This window comes from Nicotiana tabacum, chromosome 17, assembly GCF_000715075.1.
Source record: "Nicotiana tabacum cultivar K326 chromosome 17, ASM71507v2, whole genome shotgun sequence".
Classification (NCBI taxonomy): domain Eukaryota; kingdom Viridiplantae; phylum Streptophyta; class Magnoliopsida; order Solanales; family Solanaceae; genus Nicotiana; species Nicotiana tabacum.
Genome location: NC_134096.1, coordinates 90,297,356 through 90,314,937, shown reverse-complemented (window position 1 = coordinate 90,314,937; position 17,582 = coordinate 90,297,356). Strand labels below are relative to the sequence as shown.

The 17,582-nt window shown below is 36.1% G+C and overlaps 2 protein-coding genes across 2 annotated transcripts; one reads left to right on the top strand and one right to left on the bottom strand.

Moving 5' to 3' along the window:
* The first annotated feature begins 11,571 nt into the window (after positions 1-11,571).
* Positions 11,572-14,144, top strand: LOC107819079 (glycosyltransferase family 92 protein RCOM_0530710). Its single transcript, XM_016645153.2, has 2 exons — positions 11,572-11,974; positions 12,430-14,144. The coding sequence occupies exons 1-2, from the start codon at positions 11,821-11,823 to the stop codon at positions 13,944-13,946; spliced, it is 1,671 nt and encodes a 556-aa protein (XP_016500639.1). The 5' UTR covers positions 11,572-11,820; the 3' UTR covers positions 13,947-14,144.
* A 638-nt stretch (positions 14,145-14,782) lies between these two features.
* LOC107819084 (uncharacterized) lies at positions 14,783-17,112 on the bottom strand. The gene is made up of 6 exons (XM_016645166.2): positions 16,758-17,112; positions 16,169-16,254; positions 15,853-16,094; positions 15,688-15,737; positions 15,528-15,602; positions 14,783-15,411 (listed from the first exon to the last, which is right to left on the bottom strand). Exons 1-6 carry the CDS (start codon positions 17,015-17,017, stop codon positions 14,913-14,915), a joined length of 1,212 nt encoding a protein of 403 aa, XP_016500652.1. The 5' UTR covers positions 17,018-17,112; the 3' UTR covers positions 14,783-14,912.
* Between the last annotated feature and the right edge of the window lie 470 nt (positions 17,113-17,582).

Here is a 17,582-nt window from a genome sequence, read left to right as displayed (position 1 = left end):
ATTATCACTTTAGTGGCGGATTCAAGCACAACAAATGATATTACAAATGAGAAATAGCAACTACAGAATTCAGTGGAGGATATAATAATACAAACCTCAGCTGAAAGCGTTTCAGGATAGACGGATGTAGATTCAAAACCCGATGTTATTCAAGAACCAGAAGAGAATGAACATATCAAAACAACAATTGAAGAACTCGAGGCTATCATACTATTCAAGCACTGGCCAAATAGAAAAGTTTACATCGGAGCGAAACTGAACCCGGAAATGAAAGGTAAGTTAGTCAAATTTTTAGAAGCTAATACAAATTGCTTTTCTTGGTCGCATTCAGATATGACAGGTATACCACCGGAGGTGATGACCCATAAACTGAATGAAGATCCATTGTACCCCCCAGTCAAGTAAAAGAAAAGGAAGCAAGGGTCCTTCAAAAATAAAGTGATTAAGGATGAGGTACAAAAACTTTTAAAAATCGGATCAATACGAGAGGTAAAGTTCCCAAACTGGTTAGATAATACTGTGGTAGTTCTAAAAAAGAATGAAAAATGGCGGGTTTGCGTAGATTATACTGATCTAAATAAAGCTTGTCCAAAAGATTCGTTTTCTTTACCGCATATAGATCAATTAATTGATTCTATTGCAGGTCATGAGTTGTTAAGTTTTTTAGATGCATATTCAGGTTATAATCAAATAAATATGGATCCTCTAGATGAAAAAATTTTATTTATTACAGACAGGGGGACTTATTGTTACAAAGTCATACCCTTTGGTTTAAAAAATGCTGGGGCCACGTATCAAAGATTGGTGACTAAAATATTTTAAGAACACCTGGGAAAGACTATGGAAGTCTACATTGACAATATGTTATTCAAGTCAACACAAGCAGGGGATCATTTTCAACACATTTCAAGCACTTTTGAAATTCTCCACAAATACAATATGAAGCTAAATCCAGAAAAATATGCTTTTGGCGTGGCTTCTGGTAAATTTTTAGGCTTTCTTGTTTCTAATATGGGCATTGAAGTGAATCCTGTACATATCAAAGCCATTGAGGAGATACCTGACATACTCACGAGCAAAAAGAGGTGTAGAGGTTAACAGGGAGGATAGCAGCTTTGGGAAGATTTATTTTCAAATCTTCAGAGAAAAGTTTTAAATTCTTTTCAGTATTGAAAAAGCAAAATCAATTTGAGTGGACTGACGAATGCCAACAAGCTCTCAAAAATCTAAAATCATATTTGTCAAATCCACCCCTACTAGCTAAACCGAAGGATGGAGAAAGGCTACTCATTTATCTTGCCGTATCAGAAACGGCGGTAAGTGCGGTATTGGTGAGAGAAGATAGAGGTAAACAATCTCCAATTTATTATGTTAGCAAATCTTTGCGGATGCTGAAACACGATATCCTCACTTGGAAAAACTTGCTTTAGCATTAATTATGGCATCTAGAAAGTTGAGACCTTATTTTCAATGTCATCCTATCTCTGTAGTAACTGCTTTTCCTCTAAGGAATATATTGCATAAACAAGAACTATCCGGTAGGTTATCTAAATGGGCGATAGAACTCAATGAATATGATATCATATACCAGCCTAGAACTGCAATAAAATCACAAGTTTTAGCAGATTTTGTGGCAAATTTCAGCACAAATATAGTTCCTGAAGCAGAAAAATAACTACAGGTATTTACCGGATCTAATTCGGGGACTTGGATCTTATTTACCGATGGATCCTCGAATGTTAAAGGAGAGGATTTAGTTATTGTTTTAATCCCACCCTCGGGGAAAATCATAAGACAAGCAATAAAATGCTATCCCATTACTAACAATGAAGCGGAGTACGAGGCTGTGATTGTAGGTTTGGAACTAGCACGAGAACTCGGTATAGAATAAATTATAATCAAAAGTGATTCACAACTAGTAGTTAACGAGATGCATGGGACTTATATAGCAAGAGAGGCACGAATGCAATAATACTTGGAAAAGGCACGGGAATTGATCAGACAGTTTCAGTCATGAAAAATCGTGCAAATGCCCAAGGAGAAAAATGTAGAAGCGGATGCATTAGCTAACCTCGCGTCTGTAGCGGAAATAACAAATGTAAAAAATGCTATAGTAATACATTTGTTTCATTCGGCGCTCGAGCAAGATAAAAATGAGGTAAATTTTAACAATTTGACTTGGGATTGGAGAAACAAATTTGTTAACTTTTTGCAGTACGGAATTTTACCTGAAAACAATAAAAAGTCTCAGTTACTTCGCCGAAAAGCTTCCTAGTACTGTCTGAGTCGTAGAAATCTATATCGAAAGATATTTGGAGGACCTTTAGCAAGATGTCTCAGACCTTCTCAAACGGAATATGTGATGAGAGAAGTACATGAGGGATATTATGGCAATCACGCTAGAGGAAGATCATTGGTGAAAACTCTAATAAGAGCAGGATACTATTGGCCAAAATGGAAGAAGATGTGCAAAGTTTTGTGGCCAAATGTGATAAATGCCAATGATATGGCAACAATATGCATCGCCCAGCGGAGCTATTACATTTGGTTATTTCGCCATGGCCTTTCATGAAGTGGGGAATGGATCATGGGTCCCTTACCTCAAGCTAAAGGAAAGGTACGGTTTTTATTAGTATTGATAGATTATCTTTCAAAATGGGTAGAGGCAGGAGCTTTTAAACAGGTGAGAGAAAAAGAATTCATGGACTTTATTTGGCAAAACACTATCTGCCGGTTCAGAGTTCCAAAAGAAATCGTGTATGATAATGTCCCACAATTCATAAGCACGAAAATCACAGAATATTTTCAGAGTTGGCAAATTAAACGGATAAGGTCCTCACCTCACTACTATGTGGCCAATGGGCAAGCTGAGTCAACAAAAAAGTTATTATTAATAATTTAAAGAAGATATTAAAAGAGTCGAAAGGAAAATGGACCGAAGTGCTACCAGGAGTTTTATAGGCTTATCGAACGACAGAAAACAGGCACAGGAGAGACTCTGCTTTCACTTGTTTATAGTGTTGAAGCCTTAATTCCAGTTGATATAGGTGAACCAAGTACAATGTATACACAAGCAACCGAGGAATCAAATGAGGAAGAGATGCGAATGAATTTAGATTTACTAGAAGAAAGGAGAGAAGCAACACTAATAAGAATGGCGGCTCAGAAACAAATGATTGAGCGATACTACAACAGGAAAGCTAATCTGCAATACTTCAAGATTGAGGACTTCGTCCTCAAAAATGTGTTTCAATCAACAAAATCAGCTAATGTAGGAAAATTGATTCCAAATTGGGAAGGCCCCTATAGAATTCGAGGCATCGCTGGAAAGGGAGTATATGAATTGGAAACCATGGATGGCAAGATACTACCATCAAATTGGAATGATGTTCTTCTGAAGAAGTATTACTTTTAGAAGAAGAAAGTACCCACAGACAAGTATCACTCAATTACAAATTTATTTTTTTCTTTTGAATTATACTAACAATTTTAGATGATAGGCAAACAGCTAGCCCGTGCCAAATGATGATATTAGAACCGAAAGACGCGCGGAATACTAAATAAATTCCCGGTCTAGGTTACAACCTATCTGATGGAAAAAGAGGTTATGTAGTCATCATCTAAACATATGTCTCCGAGTCCCGTTTTTATTTTCCTTTTCAGGAAATGGACCACAAGCAAGGAGTAATCCAGTATTCGAAATTTCATACTTCAAAGCTCCAACACTAGGGGGACTACACATATAGAAGCCTGAAACTTTGAAGAAAACTTGGAAAGGCATAAGCTTGCAAAAAAGGACATGAATTATGAGTTTTAGGCTAAAAATTAATTACAGGATAATAGACCCGATTTTGAATTTCAAAAATCTGTTACAAAGAAAGCAGTTATGAAAGTGTTGTATGCATAAATGTTTTACAAAGTGTTATGTGCATAAATAAAAAATGATGTATGAAATTTGAAAGTTTAAAGCATAAAACTTCCTCAAATTATTTCTTTTTCATGTTTGCTTCGTTTTTCATATATTTACACCAATATGAAGATGAGACGTCATCTTCATCAGTATCGTTAATATAAAAGGGCCCTCTTTTATGAATATCTGTATTTATTAAAGTCACTGACTGTTTAAGCATTTTTAAGTGCAAATAAAAAGCTCAAATATCAAAGAGCAAAATAAACGGTAAAAACAATCGAAACATATATTAAACCTTGGGGAAACAAAGGTATTAGTTTATCATTAAAACCCTAAAACAAGATAGGGGTAACCAAAAAACAAAACAACCTTTCCCAGAAACTTTCCACCAAAAAGTTGTGAACAAAACAACCAAATAAAAAACAGAAAAAACTAAGGAGCATCATCTAAAGGGGCATCATCCACGGAAACATCATCAATGGAAAAATAAGGATTAATTTGAGAAGAGGAGGCTTGAACATCAGCTTCATCAGGAACGAGTCCATCACCTCTGAGATCTTCAAATTCAGGGTCTCGAGGCGTGTATTCACAAAAGCCTAACTCACATCTAGTGTCAGCATATCCTCGAGAATCTCATAATCCTTCTCCCACTGGTTAATCTCGGCTCTCAATTCTTCTTTGTCTGCTTCAGAGGCATCATAGGCTGTCTTCAGAGGAGCAAGTGATCTTTCTAAGAACTGAATCTTATCAGTAGAGGCGCAAAGATCTTCCTGAGTTTGAGTAAGAGTTTGAACCAACCCTCCCGCATAAACCTCTTTTTGATTAAGAAGTTATTTCAAACTCCTTATTTATTCAGTTACCTCAGAAAGTTGTTCAGCAAAGGAGGACTCAAGGATATCCTTATCCTTACCAACTTGACTAGAAGAAGCTTTCTCAATCGCTAATTCAGCGGCAATCATTTTCATTTGTTGCTCTAAATCATTCTTCTCCTCTGCCAAAACTTCTTTCTCCAATTGAAGACCCTCAAATTGTCCTTTCCAATTATCAGCCTCGGTGCAGTATTCAACAACCTGTTGATCCTCATGAACAACCCTTTTCATGAGTTCTGTACTGATCAAGCTGATTTGCAAAGAAAGAGAAGGAGTTATGGATAGACAAAAAGAAGAGAAAAAGGAAATATAATTAAACTCGTACCTTCAAATAAGAATGAATAATATCATTCATCAAGGTCAACGAGCTATGACTTTCCAACTTTGGCTTCTCCACAAGATCTAACAAAGGTTTCAATCACACATCGGCTTGACCCGATTTCCTCAATAAGCTCTCACCTTCACGAATCTCAACAACAATTTTCTTCATTGGCTTCTTGCTACTGGAAGTTTCAACTTCTACATGAGGAGTAGTAGCCACGGGGATGGCAGATGAGGTAGAAGCAGCCACGGGGGTAGCATTATAAGTAACTTCAGGTAAGGGCACGCGAGGATTAATGGGGACTGATATTGGAAAGGAGGCGAGGGGCAATTCCTCAAAAACAGGGCCAAAAGCTTCATCACCTTCGAAGCCACGAGAAAATAATTTTTCAACAGAATCTTGGGGGGATCATTAACTTCTTCATCAGAGATCACCAACAGGGCACTCACTGGCTCATTTGTGAGACTGAAGGGAATTGAACTTGGTAAAGGTTCATGAGAAGGAGTATTTTCATCATCAGAAATCATGCGTCTATGGGCACGTGGCCTTCGCTCCAAAGATCCCTCTATAATGTCTTCTTCACCATCAGAGCCACGGGCTCCATCAATCTTTCTTTTTGAAGAAGAGATCAAAATTCTTTCCTGAGCAAGAGTCACGGAAAGCCTTGTGGATGAAACAGATGCGGGACTAATACCACGAATGGGAAATCCTAGCAAAGAAAAAAGGCAAGATAAGAAACTCTTGAATCAATAAGGGAAAGGAGAGGAAAGATAGTAAGCGAAAAAAGCACCGTATGTCTTCACTTTCCAACCAAATCTCTGTGAAAAGTATTTCCAAGATCTTTTCTCCATAGGAGAAACAATTAACAACGTATCTACCCAAGCACGGAATTTAGGAATTTCCTCAAAAACTTCCATAGTTGCTGAAAAAGTAGGGACGATCACATGAGTTTCTTTTAAAAAATAAAAAAATAAGGGGGAAAAACTTACGTGTAAAATTCTATTTTTCTGGAAAAGGCATACCTACCAGAGCACTAGTGGAAGCAGCAACAAAACGGGCATACCAGCCATGGTCTCCGTCATCTTTAGGGCTAACCAATACCCTCTTATTTCTAGCCACAAGGGAAAAAACTCCTTCATAAAATAGTTTAGGAGAGTAAAGATGAAGCAAGTGCCGGAAAGTAAAAGGCATAGAAGCCAGATCTGATAAATAACGAAAGCATGCAACAACCCTCAAAACAATGGGGCCAATTTGTCCAAGACACACATTGAAGTAACGGTAGAAGTCTATGAGTATTGGATCGATAGGTGATTTAAACCTTAAAGTAAAGGGGTAAGTGTAAACGAAAGAATAACCAGCTTGGTATGAAGTTATTCTCTGGTTGGAACCGAGAACTAAGACTGGAAAATCTGATTTCCAATTACATTCTCTTCGAACCAGGGAAATAAGACTAGTGGTAATCAAGGTAGGATAAAGGTCAGCAGGATTAAGGGAAGTTATGGATGAAACTTGATTTCTCATGGATTCACAATCGGATGAAAAAGAAAATTCATGGGGAATAATCTCTGCAACTGTTGGTTCACGCACTGGTTCACTCGAGTCTCTATTCCTAGAGGAAGATCTAGGAGTTAAAGGAGCCCTAGGTTTAGAAGAGGAAGGTTTAGCAGCATTGTCATGAGAAGAGGAACCGTGGTTAGACAACGAGCCTAAACTACGGAGTCTACCACCTCTCCTACTTCTAGTAGGGACCGTAGAAAGAGCGAGCTCATCGACAATAACAACCTTGCGAGGGTCTGGTGTAGAAGAAGACATGATTATATGGAGAACTAACAAAGAGTAGATGCAGAAGTAAGAAGGAAGGGTAATATAGAGAATACTGTAGAAGAGGGACTTCGAGAAATCAAAGAAGAATGAAGTATTTATAAGAAGACACAATCATCATTAAAAGAAGGTCATTATGAAGCATCATAATGAAACTGTCACTTCGTGACTGACGCAGCTGCTGTAAAACTCTAAAAAGCGCTGAAAACTTGCAGAACCAATCGTCAAGAGCCACGTGGCATATGCATTGAATAGACGTGACATACGAAGAAAACGCAATGATACTCGAAAAGCAGCGGCAAAGAATTTCCGTCATAAATACTTACCACTTCCCGAATATTCAATTGAAGAATATTCAGAAAGTGGGGGGACTATCTGTATTGGTGGAAAAAAGGTGTCACACGTGAAACCTTACTGAGCTGACAAAGCATGATACGTGGAACAATGGTGAAGTGACAACTGGCGTATTCCATTAATGAAATTAATGGAGTAAGAAAGATGCGGAGTAAACACCCACGAGACAGTAAAGAACAAATGACCGAACCTAAACAGTTGTTGAAGAGGCACAAGCGGAATGAATCAAGACCAAAATGAAGGAAGATTCATGAACCAGCCGTAAATAAGGAAAGGGAATCAGAGTCGTTACAAGGCCTTTACAGTTACGAATGTATCAGTTATGATTATCAACCATAACGAGCAATTAATTAATACCATTAATGTTCATAATGAATTCGTCATAAATAGGGGGGAAATACTCCTATATAAGGATATAGAATCTCACTTGTAAGGACAAGTTCCGAGCACTATTGAAATATACTTACATTTTTCTTGCTTCAAAAAAGCCTTCTACGTAATTTGAAGGATAGATTATCATTCCATTCCTTATCTCTTTTTTGCTAATTCACATTGCTATTTTTATTTCTTTTCAAGCGGATTGTTGAGGAAGTAAGGTATTATTTGATTATAATTAGCACGATTTCTTTTAAATATAGGCTTTGATCAAAGATCCTATTTTTTAGTTAAACATAAATAATCTTGCGTTTAATTAAGACAAAAATAGGACGGGACGAACCAGTTGACGAGACGCCTGTTTTGTCCAGTGTATTCTTTTCCAGGTCAAAATGACACGTCTTCAGGATAATCGTGCATACTCCATCCATTCATGTCATACAGCATAACGTCAAAATAAGATGAGCAAAAATATTCTATATGTACAGCTGCAGACGATAAATTTTGCCCAACTTTTTAAGAACTGTTCGATAATGAAGTTGATTCTCAACAACTTTGAGAAAACAGTAATAGGAATTATGAGACAATTGCTTTGTTAAAAATGCATGATTACTTATTTCTAGCATATTAACTAGTTATGTGGAAGGGAGGAAACTGGTAATATAGGCAGGAATGTATGGGAACTAAAGAAATACTATAAAGTAAAATGAAGACATAATAGAGACATTGAGACTACGAGAAGATGTTTTCTTTTTATTCTTGGTAGGGAGAAAATTACTTTTTTCCTATCTCAATAAAGAAAAAAAGAAAAAAGAAAGAAACATTGGCCTAGAATATGGACTATTGACTATCAAGAAATGGTAAATTCCCACTCAAATTTGCAGTTTAAGAGACGAAGGCGGCTTCGGTGTTTGCTTAAATGTCAAACTTGTTAATCAAGTGGAGTTGATTTTGGGCAACCCATTTCATGAGTCTAGCAGCTGCCTTAAGCATATCCTATATGTTGCTCGAGTCCAACAAATTGTTCTTGGTTTAAATGACTTAAGTTATATATAGATACATTGTAATGCTCCTTTTCACGAACCTTAACTTGTTGTTGGAAAACTAATTCAAAGTTGTAGTAGGAAACCTTAGTTATTTAGGATTTAATTTATTTAATTCACATCTAAATAAAATTTGTAGTCAGAATTAACATAGGAATAGGTTTTCATGTTTCTAGTTGACATAGATTTAGTACTATTATAAATAGGTTTACTATTTATTATACAAATTTATCTATATTTACTTTGTAATCGACCTCATCTTTTAGTACTTTGGGATTTGGCTACAAACCTGTACGTCCTTGAAGAATTAACTAAATAGCTGCCGACTCAACCACTTTAACAAAAAATTGTGTATGATATATATATATATACAAAAATAATATACGTCTAATCAGTATATAATCTATGTATATTGATTGAAAAAATAAGCCGTGAATTGGACGGGCTCTTTGTATAAAGATCTCACGTTTTTCAAACGTAGTTTGGGCTTTTATCACAAGGCCCATCTTGAGAGACCCAAAATGCTACTCCCTATCCTTTTATCAAAACAATCATGACTCAGCAGAAGTAACTTGCATGGATCAGCCGCCACGAATTAAGTGCCGGCGGCCGGCTTCTTTTTGGCTACAATTCGACAGGATGAAAGCCTTAAACCGTCAAAAGTGGCTCTGTCTTTTTTTCTTCTTTGTTGCTTCTAGACAACCTAATCATAATCATGACACGTGTTTCCCCAATCACAATTACTTAATGCTTATCAATTTAGTTTTTGATAATGACACATCTAAACTTGTAGCTTAAATAAACCAAACATTTTTACTCTGATTTTTCTACTTTTAAGATATTATCCAGCATGTGAAAGCATTTTCAAAAAAATCTAGTTGGTGTGAAAAAGTAGGCAAAAGTCAATTTTCACCCCAAGGGCGAGGTTTTAATGAAATGAAATAATTAGAATCCTTCTATTATTAACCAAAAGTTTTATTCGAGCACTAAACTAAAACCTTTCTTTATGGGGAGTGTTTTACAGCTCCTAAATGAATCTACCCGACACAAAATTCGAATTTGTATTAAATTTGTTTTTAATTTGTAAGTTGATGTATCATATATATTATTCTTAGAGATAGAGATTTTATGTATTTAGTTTGAATGTAAATATGCAAAAGTTTCTCTTAATCCAAAGAAGGAAGCTACGACAAGCGTTCCAATAAATTTCTAAGTCCCTGTCAAAGGGGATTTGTCAATTTCCGATAGGGCGTATCTGGTTTAGTTTTTCTTTTGCCTACCTTATTAGCTAGTTGATCAAATCAGTTATAAAATCATAAACGACGTTTAGAAAAAGACCTGTTAACCAATAACTAAATACAACATTGAGGATACTGATTAATTATCTAATAATCTCTTAACTAAGAAACTAGAAATAGAATTAGAATCCAAACCAAACAGGCTTTGATGAAGTCAAGCTTCAAAAAAAAGAAAAAGAAGAAAAGCCTATGTTATTCTAAACAAAACAAAACCAGAAAAAAGAAGATGCAATTGAAATATAAAAAATTTCCTGCCAAAGCACCCTGTAATTCTTTTTTAAAAATAAATCTTATTAAGGTATCCACTTTATTGTTTGTTATTGCTGGGTAGAATTTAGGAATATCCACTAGCTAAACTAGTCCAATAAGCAAGCCTGTCGTTTTCGTCATATTAATTTATTGGTTTTGATTATGTTATTTTTCAACCACGAAAGAATGGTCAATGAGGAATTATGTGTCGCACTTGTCTACGCTTTTTAATAGACAAAAGAGCCCATGGAAATGAAATTTGATCTAAGACAATGAAAGAAACAACTGGGGTGGTAGTTGATGCCGTTCCTTTTTTCTCTTTTTTTTTCTTTCTATTTTAGAAAAAAGGTCGAAAATTATCACCCCATTAAAAATTGTTCAATTTTACATTTTGTTATACTTTGAGTTCACTTATGTCTTACTGCTAGTAAATTGGTTCGTATATGTCTCTACTATTAATGCAGTAGCAGCATAATATATAAATTTCACATGTCAAAATATTTGGAGAAAAAAAAATTGGGTATATCCTCTACTTTTGTTTACCGTTCAAGTTGGGGCTCGTTAGTGGTCAAAAGCAAAAAAATGAAACTTTTCTAATACTGAATTTGGATGGTTGTTATATATCGTTTTAATATAAAGTACAATATCTTGATAGATTGTATTGTATTTCGTCGTTTGGTGATGGCATATACTAACAAATGAAGAATAAACTTGTAATATTATAAAGAAAAAGTAAGGTACAAGGTAAAATTATTATATAAAAAGGTAGGGTACATGATAAAATGGGATTATTTACTAATAAGGAATGGTAAAATGAGAGGAAAAAATAAGGTAGCGATGTGACCACACCAAATCAATAAAGTGACACTTTTAACGATGAATTTGACGATACAATATAATAAAATTTAAGTAAAAATTAAAATAAATATTATATTTAAAATAACTATACGATGCAATATAACATGTAAACCATCCAAACAAGCTGTAAGATTAGACCCAAAATTGTTCAATTTTGACCAGTGAAGGAGTAAATTTGACCTTTTTTTCTTTTTCCGTTCAACGTTATCCCATGTTCTTTTCTTCTCTAAAATTGGGCAAGTCTTTAACTTTCTCTTCTGGGGGAGGCTTATAGTAAAGCATAAAAACTGAACAGGAAAAGAGAAGTTTTATTAAAGAATAGTATATGAGGAATTATGTGTCTCAATTATCAACAGTTTTTATTGCACAAAAAATCCCACGAAAATGGAATTTGACACAAGACAGTGAAAGAAACAACTAGCGTAGGCGTGGTGATTTGAATTTTCAATGCTGAAATAAAATAAAGCAAAAAAAGAAAGAAGTTGGAAGAAAGTGGGAGACCTTATACTAACTTGTTTCTTATTTGGCAAAAGAAATTAACGAATTTGACATTTTGACCAAGTATAAGTCTGCTACTAATATGCTGTCCTACAGAATCTACACAGAAAACCAAAAAACCGAAAAGAAAAAGCTGATGATCAAAATGATCATCACTATCTTTGCTCAGAAACAGAGTTTTAGCAACAGGGGTTTGTGATTTTGAAGAATTCACATCGTGGGTATGGCTCAAATTCCTGTCTTTAATATGAAACATCGTAAAAAACGTACGGTTTTGGCAGCCATCCAAATTCCTAGGAGATTTTTGTTCTGGTGTACTCTTCTTCTTGTCTGCTTCGCTGGATTCACTTTCTCTTCTGTTCGTCTTCTTTTTCGAGGTATTACTGCTAATTCTCTTTTAATTCAAGTGCTTTAAACTACTCTTATGTTAATTTCAGTTCCAAATACTGCTCTCTTTTTTTTGCTTTTTCATAGCAATAAATACTGCTCAAAATTTAAATTTTATGTTTTGGTCACTGTACCAATTGCACTTAATTACAGTTTCAGAACATAATATTTGTTGCAATTTAAGTGATATTCCACCTATATAACTATGCTCCACGTAACCATTGAGTTTATGCTTCATCTGCCCTTGTATTTTGTTGCCTATTCTTTTCCTTAATTCAGTTTCGATATTTTGATTATTTGCTTAATTGTATGTTTTGACCTAGTTCTTATGATAGGAGCGGTTAATATTTTTGAAATATGATGATTGATTAACCTTTCTAAATATGGTAATTTGATTAAAGTATCAAAGTTAGATAATTAGTACCTTTCCATTTTCGAACTACAGGGTTCCATCCATGGCGGCTGGCGGCGAAGACAGCGATCTCCGGTGTTTTACCGGAATTCTCAATTATAGAAACCGTCGAATTCCCAGATGAGACGCTTGTTTTCCTAAAATACCCTCCTTTAACTCCCTTATTTACCAAACATGGCATCGACTGTCTCTACCTTACTCCTAATAATTCTTCTCAATCTCCACACTCAGTTGAAAATGATGAATTTTTTAGCCAACAAATAATCCGCTGTCCTCTGATTAAGCCACGTGGCATGCTGACGTCACTTTCCGTCAAGCCTACTGGTCACACTTTCCCGATTGGGCCCACACGCCGGTGGCATTCTTTGGCCTATGAGGCCATGATTGATCACGATAACACAACTATCGTTTTTGTCAAAGGCTTTAATCTTCGGGGCGGAAAACAATCCGACCCGTCAAAATTCAAGTGTGTTTATGGTTGGGATATTAAGAAGCCCAAGTTATTGTTACAATCAGATGTCATATCCATTGCTCAAGAAATTGTTAGATGTGAAACCCCATTGAGCATTTTGAATAGTCCACAGAGGTTTATTTCTAGTAACATGAATCAGCCCATTAAGATTTCTGTTAGAATGGTTGGTAAAGAGCCTTTAGAGTCCATAGCGAGTCCTAAACGTCGTCTTCAACTTAACTTGCCAGGTGAAAAACAGCATCAAATGTGTGTGTGCACAATGTTAAGGAACCAGGCAAGTTTTTTGCAAGAATGGATCATGTACCATAGCAAAATCGGAGTACAACGTTGGTTCATTTATGACAATAACAGTTTGGATGACATTGAAGATGTCGTTAAGGTATTATCAGTGGATCAGAAAATAAACGTGACACGACATGTTTGGCCTTGGATCAAGACTCAGGAAGCTGGTTTTGCTCATTGTGCGTTACGAGCAAGGGATGTTTGTGAGTGGGTTGGTTTTATGGACGTGGACGAGTTCTTCCACTTGCCTACTCGTCTGTCATTACTTGTCATATTGAGAAATCAATCCCAGAATTCTAACAGTAATGTTGCTGAGTTGCGGGTCTCGTGCCATAATTTTGGACCGTCGAGTCTCAAACATGTCCCGACACAAGGGGTGACAATGGGTTACAATTGCAGGATGATTGCACCAGAGAGACACAAGAGTATAGTGAAACCAGAAGCATTAAATTCAACACTAATCAATGTAGTTCACCATTTTCATTTGAAGTCTGGGTTTAAGTATGCCAATATGGATAGAAATGTGATGGTGATTAACCATTACAAGTACCAAGTTTGGGATGTGTTCAAGGAGAAATTCTACAGGAGGGTAGCTACTTATGTGTCTGATTGGCAACAAGACAGAAATATTGAGTCCAAAGATCGTGCCCCGGGTTTAGGGACACGAGCTGTTGAACCACTGGATTGGTCTAGTCGATTCTGTGAAGTTATTGACACTGGCCTAAGAGATCGAGTAGCAGAGATGTTCACAGACCCAAACACAGGCAATTTACCCTGGCAAAAGTCACTGACATGATCTGAAGTTTTTGACTTTGTGGATATAGGGAGTGCTCATTTCTTTTTGTATTATTTGTACATGAAATAGTTGACATATTCTTTTTGTACATGAATATTTACGTCATACCCCAAAGATAATTTGACAATGAAAGTCGAATGTTCAATGTACCTGTACTTGTATCTGGTGAAAGTCAAAAGTCAAAACTCATTTTTAGCATCTTATGACGTGTATTTCTTTGTGATTCTGATCATGAAGCCAATAATTGAGCAACAATAGAATGTGTTCTGTAACATGAGATGACCTATATCCTCATATTATATGCATTTCTATACATTCACTCAACATTCTCTCATATTCCTCTCTGGAGACACCAAAAAACAAAACATGACTCAGCTACAAGAATATTTCATGTCCCAGATTATAATATTTCATGGCTCACCATCAATGTAACGGATCCTTTGACTTCATTAACAAGATGATGGCGTAAACAACAGCTATCATTCGTATGATCATAATCTAAAAAAGAGAAGGAATAACAAAACAAAACATACACACACACACACACACAAACATATTTACTAAGCGTCAATAAGTTCTTCAAACTGCGTATTGTCCTTTTAAGCTTGTTATAGAGATTAGTCCTTTTAAAATGTCAAGAAACAAGGCCTGACAAAGAAGCTTGCAACAGAGGCATTTGTTTTTCAAAACATTCCATTAGATTACAACTCACAGTCACAGGATTCACCCTACATCAGATTCTTTTACTATTTCCCCCCAGCGGAACCGCTTGTTATATAAACTTGCTTAGACTGGGATACCAAGAAAGCATCAATAGGAGCAAACGAGTTGTTTAATTCTAAAGTTCAACTATTAAAGACTTTAGTTTCAAGTTTCAAGCATCAGAACTCGATTAAAAAGTTACAACTAAATGGCTTATGGTACACCTCAGGTGTTCCAAGTGCAATGGAAAATATTATACAAAATTTATGTTCCACGGCCTCCTCTAACACGAATGTTAATGGCTCTTGATGCCATGGCCCTCAAATTTGCTCTGGCTAAAGCGAGCGAGCTCCTGTACTGCTCATCAGCAGAACTCCTTGTCCTAAAGGATTCCATGAACTCCTCTCTCTGCATTCTCAATGCCAGTGCAGCATCCTCGTCTTGGCTTGGTAACTCCCTCCTCGAGTTAATCTCTTGATTTCTGTTTGGTATTACAGAAGCTCGGACACTTTGTCTTCTCATGGAGCGAGAATTCCTTCTTTCTTGACTACTAGGACCAGATTCTGGACTGTTAAGCGCGAACACTCGTGATATTCTGCTGCTAGAGATGTTAGAATTAGCTGTAGCAGATCTTACTGGACTTTTGCGTCGAGCTTCTCTACTGTTCAAAGCTCCAGCAGCTTTTCTTGCTTCTATTTCTTTAGGAAAAAGAAGCTGAATTGTATTCCAAAGTACTGTGTTTACAGTGCAAGATCTTCCATTGCTGCAAATATCAAGTTTAACAGGAATATATCATACTTGAAACAATTGAAACACCAACTGAAATCCTTTTTAAGCTCCTCTAATTACATTTAAATAAAATATCATCCTAAGTTGTACCTTATAAGCTGCCTGCACTTGGGACATTTCTTTCCACATTTATCAGCAGCAGATCTCAGACACTTCTTGCAAAAACTAAAGACATAAAATTAACAAAATAGTCAGAGTCAATTAATTTATGAATGAATGTAACTTGATGAGAATGTCATTTAGATTCTACCTGTGACCACAAGGAGTGGTACTAGGTTCAAAACATATCTCCAAACAAATCTGCAAAAATTCAAAGAAATTATTTCTAAAATGAAATAAGAAATGCAATAAAAAAACACCCCTCTATCGATAAATGAAAAGGCACATCAAGGTTCAAGAATGGATTGACTCTTACAGCGCAAGAAAGCTCTTCACGAAGTCGATCAATGCATGGAAATGCCGATGAAGAAGAGGCTGAAACAGAACATCCCTGTTCTTCCAATCCTGCACCTCCTTTCTTCTCTGCTTTCTGAATAGATTTTGATTCTATATTCTTATCAGAAGATGAAGCAGAACATCTTGGTTCTTCTGATGCCTCAGCTCGTTTCTTATCTAAATTCTCAATGGATTTTGATTCTGCCTCCTTTTTCTCGCTTTCTACAGAGAACAACAACATCAGGAAACTATCCAATAGTCATCACTCTAATTCAAATCAGGGACTCATAATTTACCTTGTTTTGCAGTGTCATCCTCTTCATCCAGATCAAGAACAGTCACAGGTATGGACTCAGGGCTCCTCTTCTGAACCCTTCTTTTCCTGAAAAGATGCACAATTTTTTAACATTTCCCAATACCCCACAAAAAAAAGTGACTAATAATATAATCAGACTAGGTTTGATCCAAATCTGAATCCTGACATATAAGCAGTGATTGCACTATTTAGGCTTGGACTATATACATATAAATTACAACAACAACAACACCTCAGTTCCAAACAACTTGGGGTCGGGCAGTGGCGGAACCAGAACTTTTATCAATGAGATTCAAAATATAAAAAAGTAAACACATGGACAAATTAAGGGGATTCAACATCTATTACATATCATACAAAATAATTTTAATCTTGTGTATACAATGTAATTCTTTGGCAAAGTGGATTGATCCCCTGGTTCCGCCCCAAGAGGTCGGCTATATAAATTCTCACTGACCATGTTTTACTTCATTCAAATCATTTCATGCCAATACTATGCACTATATACATATATAAATTTATTTTAAAAATTTACTGATATGTCTATACATATAAATAGTGCAAAGTACCTTCTGGAATTTGTTGGGGGAGTCTTGAAATGCAGCAAATCGGAACGTTTCTTTTGTTTAGGAAGGCGATCGGGAGTGTCTTCAACGACAAGACTGGCAATGAGAAGAGCTTCTTCGTCCCAACCAGCCATAGCAGCCACTGATCTAAAATTTGGGCTAAACATAGAATCAACTCTTTCTCCATTTTTGGGTTCTTCAGGTTGTTTCGTAGGGTCGCTTTTAGTGTTGAGGGGACTCTTGATTGAATCTTCGTTCACCATTCTATTTTTTCCTCCTACTCCCTCTGTGATGACGTTCAGAGAAAGAATAAAGAAAGGCTCTAGGGTTTAACGGTCATTTTTCTTTTGAATGAGATTCTGTAACGGTTATATTTGCGCCGATCGGGTGTGTTATGGTACATGCAGTATGCTGCACTCTTCCTTTTTCTTTTATTTATTTATTTATTTTTCCAGGAGGCTTTTGCTTATTTTTATTTTTATTTTGCTCCTTTGAAAAGGAAAAATATCCATTTAGGTCCATAGATTGTACCGAATTTCTTGTGCACACCTAAAAAAAACCATAGATATTAAAAAAGGGCAACCCGGTGCACTAAGCTATGCGTGGGATGGGGTCCGGGAAAGGGCCGGACCACAAAAAAACCAAAGATACTATCTTAGTAAAATGATCTATTGTACAGTAGCATTAAAAAGGAGTAAATACATATTATAACGGAAAAACTTTGAAGAAAAGTTAAAAGCCTGTTGTAGCATAATATAAGAACCTTTGCAGAAGGGAACTATTAAGCTATCCTAGCAATAGCATCACTCAGCAAACCATCTTTCGCAG